Raw genomic sequence first — 7,436 nt, forward strand, 5'->3', positions numbered from 1 at the left:
TGAATCAGACTTGGTTTTTTGTTAGCCAAGTTACAGGAGAATTTTTAAAGTGGGGGGAGGGGAAGAAGGAAACGGACCAGGAAAAGAATTTAAGCCATCATCTATAAACCAACAAGGCACTGATAGTTCCAAACATTATGTCAGAAACTAAAATGACTGATACAGGCTCAAGTGGTTTATAAAACCTATAAAAAGACTACACCAGCAAAGTCCCCATTTATCTGTAGAGTTCAGAAACTAAAACAAGGAATATTTTAGCTTAAAACCTTATCTCAAGAGAATCATATACACTTCACATGAATAAAAATACCTGAAACCAAACATTTTTAAAAGCTCCAATACCCCAAATATAAAGAAAAATATTAATCCAGAAGACTCAATCAATCCATGATAATCACAGAACGGCTGGGCAATCTCTATCTCCCTTCCACACTAACCATCCATCCCATGGAAGACCAAGGGAGATCAGACCTTCCAGACTTACCTTCCAGACCTTCCAGACACCTGGCTGCTGCAAAATTCTATGGAGACTCCTTGTGGAACAGCAGTTTCCCATCTCTTGTGTCTCTCCCTATCATGATCATGATCATGCAGGAAGCAAGTCTGGCTGTGCTATTTCTTATCATTGTCTGTCACCCATCTGCAGCATGGTATTGTACAGATAAGGAAAAAGTAGTTCCCTTTCCCCCAGAAGGTTGAGGCTCAGGTACAGGGTAATTCTCCTGTGCACACAGTCATTATTTAGGCCGACTCAGTGACTTCAACAGGCTTAATCATGTGATCAGGTTTGTTGCCAGCTGCGTAATGCTCCCACATCTGTAGATAGAGCCGCTCTAGGTCCACTGTGTATTGTTTGGTGTTGAACAGAGGGCTAGATGTTCTCTGCTTCCAGACTTTGCCACGAAGTTTCTTCAGGTATTCTAGATCAGTTCCCAGTTTCACAGCTATGTCTTCATATTCTTGTCTATTTTGAGCAATAAGCTCAAGACAGCCTAAACAAGTGAGCTGGGAAGCTGCAACTCGGGAAGCAAGAGTCTCTCCTGGCATAGTCACCACGGGTGTCCCTGACCAAAGGACATCCATCCCTGTGGTGTGTCCATTACAGAGTGGAGTGTCCAAGCAGACATCAGCCAGCTGGCCTCTCCGAACATGTTCCTCTTTAGGAGCAACAGGTGAAAAAATGATACGGTTCTGGGGAAGGCCCATGTTTTGTGCATACTGTTGAATATTAGGTTCTCCTACTGCTGGAAAACGCAACAGCCACAGTACACTATTGGGAACACGCTTCAGAATATTTGCCCACATCTGCAAAGTAGATGGGTCAATTTTATACAACTGATTAAAGTTACAGTACACAATGGCATCTTCCGGTAACCCGTACTGAGAACGTGTGGTTACAATAATGGTACGGGGAACCTCCTCTCCAGTGGCAGCCTTAATGTTGATCTGGGTAGTTGCCAGTCCATTGCTAAGACTGAATCCATTAATTGTTATCTGAATTTGTCCTCTGTTAATCATTTCAATAACTGCCTCTGCAATAGTATTCATAGGAATGACAGGCATATTAAGAGCTGTATTACTGCTGTCTGCATTGTCTCCTCCATCAGGACATTTCATCTTGACAATCTGCACATCTGGGAGACTATCAAGAAATGCTTTGAGGTCGATGCCATTCAGCACAATCCGATTGTCATAAATGTGCCCATTGGACTGAAAATCGATGACTGCTTTCTTCTTCAGGTGAGGGAACATATTAGCATGATCACCAATAAAGAAAGTATGGGGCATATAAGCCAGTTTCTCAGAATACTGCTCAGCAACTTCAGCAGGTGAAGTTTCCTGATCTGTGATGATATAATCCATGAAAAGCACGCCACTGGTCCCAGGGTAGCCCAGCCACATTGCCTGAATAGGAGCTGGCCTGAGAGCAAAGAGTTCATTTCGAGCACCCCTGGTATAACCATTCATATTTACAAGGATGTGTATACCATCTTGATGGATGCGATCAGCTGCTTTCCCATTGCATGGAATCTGAGAAAGATCAATGAAATGATGGGCTTCTGCCATCACCTTCGCTCGGAAGTTTGTGCCATCATCTGGGCTCAGGGCATAACAGAATACCTCAAATTTATCAGGATTGTGCATGCCTGGAATAGACTGCATAAGATGAGAAGTAGGATGATTCCCAAAGTCAGAACTCACGTATCCTACACGCAGTCGACCATCACTGAGCTTCAAGTCTTTTGGATGTTCGTACGGTGGTTTGTGAAGGACACTGATCTCATCCAAGCAGAGGTTCCCATGGCTCTCAGCAATAGCCTTCCTGAAGCCATGAGAAAGAGGATAGAGCATACTATGATGAGGCTGCACAGAAGGCAACCTATTCTTCTCCAGCTGGTCAGCCACAATGCTGACCAACTTCTTCATTCGCTCATCATAGTCTGTCCAATCACAGACAATCTGCAGGCAATGAGCCAAATCACAATAAGCGTCAGGAAAATCAGGTTCAAGCTTCAGAGCAGTGCGATAAGAAGCAATTGCTTCTGGAATATTCCCTGAATGCTTGTGAATGGAAGCCAGATTGCTGTGGGCATCCGCAAGTGCAGGGTTAATCTGAATGGCACGAGTATAACACTGCAAGGCTCCCTGAACATCCTGCATCTCCTTTAGAGTGTTTCCCATGTTACAGTAGGCATCAGCAAAGGTAGGACTGATTCGAACAGCCTCCTTATAATGCATCAGAGCTTCCTGCAGTTTTCCCTGCTGCTGCAATACACTTGCTAAATTTGAATGGGCAACAGCAAAGTCTGGGAAGACTTCTAATGCTTTACAATACAAGCGAACTGCCTCTTCAATGTTCCCCTGGTCTCCTTTGATATTGGCTAGGTTATTCAGAGAGTCTGCATGGGTGGGACACAGCCGCAGAGCTGTATTATAACAATCTTCTGCTTCGGCAACACTGCCCTTCTCTTCCAGAGCGTTGGCTAGGTTGCAGTAAGCATCAGGGAAATGTGGTTGCAATTCAATAGCTCGCCTGTAGGTGTCTATTGCCAGATCTATCAGGCCTTGCTCATAGTATACACAAGCCAGGTTGGCATGTACCACTGCATGATTTGGGCTCAAGCTTAGGGCACAAAGGTAAGCTGCCACAGCTCTGTCAAAAATCCGTGCCTCTTGCAAGACATTTCCTAAATTGATATAAGCATCCAGAAAACTGGGGTCAAGGGTGACAGCCTTTTCAAAGTGATGAATTGCAAGCCAAATCTCCCCTTGTGCATTGAAAACACAGCCAAGATTACTCCAAGCTACTGCAAAGTTCGGTTGCGTCTCCATTGCTTTCAAATAACATGCCTTGGCTCCTTCCAAGCGACCCAGGGCTTTGAGCAGGTTCCCCAGGTCACTGCGAACACAGTACAAATCAGGATTGCACTGAAGAGCAGAGACGTAAGCTTGTACTGCCCCTTCCATGTCGCCTGCTGCTACCAAAGCGGCTGCCAGGTTAATATAACCATCGATGAAATCTGGCTTGAGATGCAATGCATGCCGGTAATGCTCAATTGCTTCCTGCAACTGCCCTCTTTCCTTGTACACATTCCCCAAATTCGAATAGGCTTCTGCCAGAAGAGGGTTCTGTTTAATTGCCAGAGTACTAAAGTGGGCAGATCTGTCCAGCCTTCGACACTGGAAGTGTAGAGATGAAAGTAATAAAAGTACTCCAGTATTGTCTGGCTCTTGTCTCCACAGCTGCATGCAGTGTTTCTCAGCTGCCTCAAAATCTCCTGCCTGATATTCTCGATGTGCCAACTCAGCTAACCCTTGGAAGGAAAGCATACGTTTCGTTGGTTCTGTGCTGTCGGCCACGTTGCCCACAGAAGACGCCATCTGGAGCTTCTGGAGAGAGTGAGAAAAGGGGGTAATTGAGTCCCGCTGCCGCCACTACTGGCAAGAATGTTTCTAGAGGTAGCAAATATGAGGGCAGCAGCCGTACCACTGCTTTGGCAGGCTTAAGTGGCGGCGACAGTTACAGGCACCGAACCTTAGGAACTCTGGTTGGTCGTCTAACTGTCACGCTCTTGAAATCTTAATTCTTAACCCTGCCCTCTTCCACCATTTTTCTCCTAATCAGGGAATAAAAATTACCTATACACTTGCCTTAGAAGAAATCAAAAGTCAGTAGTCCAAACACTTTTCAAAATTTTGTTTTCTGCCCAGTTGGAAAGGAAATACATGATTGACTTTACTTCATCATTCATATAGTCAATGTGGAAAACATTAGGGCCGTGAATTTCAATACAGTAAGATCAGAAAATTTTAAATTGGCCTTCCCAAACCACTAATAAGTAACCGATGTTGTATATAATGCTAAAATCTTAGAGACTGAGTTTGATATTTTAAAAGTTCTGAAAGGATTAGCTAATTTCTCCTCATCATATTTCTCATGCCTCAAACCTGAGTATTACTTTTTTAAAAATAAATTTATTTATTTTTATTTATTTATTTTTATTTTGGCTGCGTTGGGTCTTCAATGCTGCGTGCAGACTTTCTCCAGTTGCGGCGAGCGGGGGCTACTCTTTGTTGCGGTGCCAGGGCTTCTCATCACAGAAGCTTCTATTGTTCTTCCACAACTCTATGGGTTCCTTTTTAGGTCCTATGAAGAACCCTAGAAATTAATTCATGGAATTATAGGTTTTTGCAAAATTGTCAAAAGTGAGATATTTTCACTTCCATCAGGTAAGACCAGCGTCTTTTTCTTTGCCAATTTTCCTTCTATCATATTCCACTATGTTGGATCATATTGGAATGGCCACAGGCTTTTTTGAAATCTGGCTAAGGAGATTTTCTTTTGTTCTGTGGTACGCGGACCTCTCACTGTTGTGGCCTCTCCCGTTGTGGAGCACAGGCTCTGGATGCACAGGCTCAGCGGCCATGGCTCACGGGCCTAGCCGCTCCGCGGCATGTGGGATCTTCCCGGACCGGGGCACGAACCCGTGTCCCCTGCATCGGCAGGTGGACTCTCAACCACTGCGCCACCAGGGAAGCCCTAAGGAGATGTTTTAAGTGAGGCTATTATGTGATTTTCAGACACCACCATATGTAATTGACTATATACTATCCCATTACAGGAATAACTTCCAGTACTCATACTGACTACTCTACTGACTTAACTAGCACAAGACACAGAAGCATAAGGACAAAAACCACCTTACCATATAGCCATGTCTTGCACTTCACAGCTCTCAAAGCATGTGCGTTTGAAGAAGAAAAAACCAACTGAAAAGTACAAAACCAGAAGCTATTCTGTGGAAAATTATTTCAATCATCAGGCATGTGAAAGATAAGTCAAAGATTCAGTTTTCATCAATGCTTAGTCAAAACGGGAAATTTTCTTCTGTCAAGAATATACTCCAGGGGCTTCCCTGATGGCGCCGTCGTTAAGAAGCCACCTGCCAATGCAGGGGACAAGGGTTCGAGCCCTGGTCCGGGAAGATCCCACATTCCACGGAGCAACTAAGCCGGTGTGCCACAACTATGGAGCCTGCGCTCTAGAGCCCGTGAGCCACGACTACTGAGCCTGCGAGCCACAACTACTGAAGCCTGCGTGCCTAGCGCTCGTGCTCTGCAACGAGAAGCCACGGCAATGAGAAGCCTGTGTACCGCAACAAAGAGTAGCCCCCACTCCCTGCAAGTAGAGAAAGCCTGCGCACAGCAACGAAGACCCAACACAGCCAAAAATAAATAAATAAATAAATAAATAAAAGAATATACCCCATCAACAATGTGTGTAATGGAATGGTGTGAATGAGTATTTTATCAGAATTCCTGTAATGCACAAACCTATAGCAGTACTGAAATCAGTAATGCATTTATAATAGTAAATATTTATGAGGAAGTAATCCATAGAGGTTTTCTCAAAGTTAACAATGAAAATTAATGTGACATTATCAATAATAAATTGTGAAGCTGAAATAAACCTTTCTAAACTATTAATAACTAGAAGCAAATTCTAATCAACCATGTTACAAGAAATCTATGTCTATAAACTACAAAGTTTATTTCTTAAAATTTTATTTCGAAAATACATAAACTGTCGTATGAGGAGGCAGTTAAAGAATATATAGCTAAAAGAGTGGGGGAAAAGTTTTATAGAGACACATCTGGCAGTAGTTAATTTTTAAATGTCATTTTTCTAGATTTTGTGACACCTATAGTATTGATATTTGAAAGCATTTAAAAAATTGTAATTTGAAGATTTGCTACTTCCAGGTAGAATAAAATATTTGGAAGCAAAACAACGTTTCCACTGAGAAAAACAAAAAAAGCCAAATAAAATAGCCAGCATTCAATCAAAAAGTTCTAGACAAACCAAGAGGTAGAATCATATGACTAAAATTCTAAGAACAGATAATACAAAAATATTTATATAAGATATTGTGTATCTTTATCAGGAAAAGTCTTTCTCAAGAAAAGACTTTAAAATCATCAGAATTAATATTATATTTTATTTGTATATTTATATAGAGATATTTATATATTTATATAAAGAACTTAAAGATAAAGCCCTAGTTAAGGCAGTGACAAGAGCAGTAGCAGTGGGAGTGAAAAGAAATGGTTATATTCAAGCACATTTTGTCAGGAAAAGTCCAAGATCAAATGTCTGACTGCATACATGGGATGGATAGACGGAGTGGGAAAAATCAAAAGTTAACTATAGAGGTTCTAGTGAAGATGGGGTTGCCGTCACCCAACCCAAGGGGCTGCGATCATCCCCAAGGTCTAGGAGACTCAAAGGGAAGGTCATGGTCAGAGGCAAAGTTAATTGGTGGGAAAATAAGACTCCCAGTCTCTCCATCTCCTTATACCAGTTTTTTTTTTTTAACATCTTTATTGGAGTATAATTGCTTTACAATGGTGTGTTAGTTTCTGCTTTATAACAAAGTAAATCAGTTATACATATGTCCCCATATCTCTTCCCTCTTGCATCTCTCTCCCTCCCACCCTCCCTATCCCACCCCTCTAGGTGGTCACAAAGCACTGAGCGGATCGCCCTGTGCTATGCGGCTGCTTTCCACTACCTATCTATTCCTTACACCAGTTTTGTTTTTCTGCTCATATACGTAGCAGCATTTCATTCAAGGGGAATGTCATTGATCTGACTGGTCAAATTAAACAACATAGTTCAAGGCATATTTACAGTGGTTAGTTCCTCCACAATTTAGAAAGTCACATTCACAATTTCCCTCATCCTACGCCGCGGAACACATTGGCCATTCCTCCGAAGTTTCCACTCCACAGAGTGGACCAGAGATGACGTTAGCCCAGAACTGAGAGCTTGGCATGAAATGGTGTCAGCCCCACGTAGAGCTCTGGCATAAGTTATAACCCAACCCAGCTCTACAGAGAGCTCTGCATGGAATCCTGGGAGTAAACTCAGCCAT

The 7,436-nt window shown here is 42.7% G+C and overlaps 1 protein-coding gene across 1 annotated transcript; it reads right to left on the bottom strand.

Moving 5' to 3' along the window:
• Positions 1–741: 741 nt before the first annotated feature.
• LOC309820407 (UDP-N-acetylglucosamine--peptide N-acetylglucosaminyltransferase 110 kDa subunit-like) lies at positions 742–3,882 on the bottom strand (the record flags this gene model as incomplete). Its single annotated transcript, XM_082651138.1, has 1 exon — positions 742–3,882. The coding sequence occupies one exon, from the start codon at positions 3,880–3,882 to the stop codon at positions 742–744; it is 3,141 nt and encodes a 1,046-aa protein (XP_082507264.1).
• Between the last annotated feature and the right edge of the window lie 3,554 nt (positions 3,883–7,436).

This window comes from Grampus griseus, assembly GCF_964374135.1.
Source record: "Grampus griseus genome assembly, chromosome: 3".
Classification (NCBI taxonomy): domain Eukaryota; kingdom Metazoa; phylum Chordata; class Mammalia; order Artiodactyla; family Delphinidae; genus Grampus; species Grampus griseus.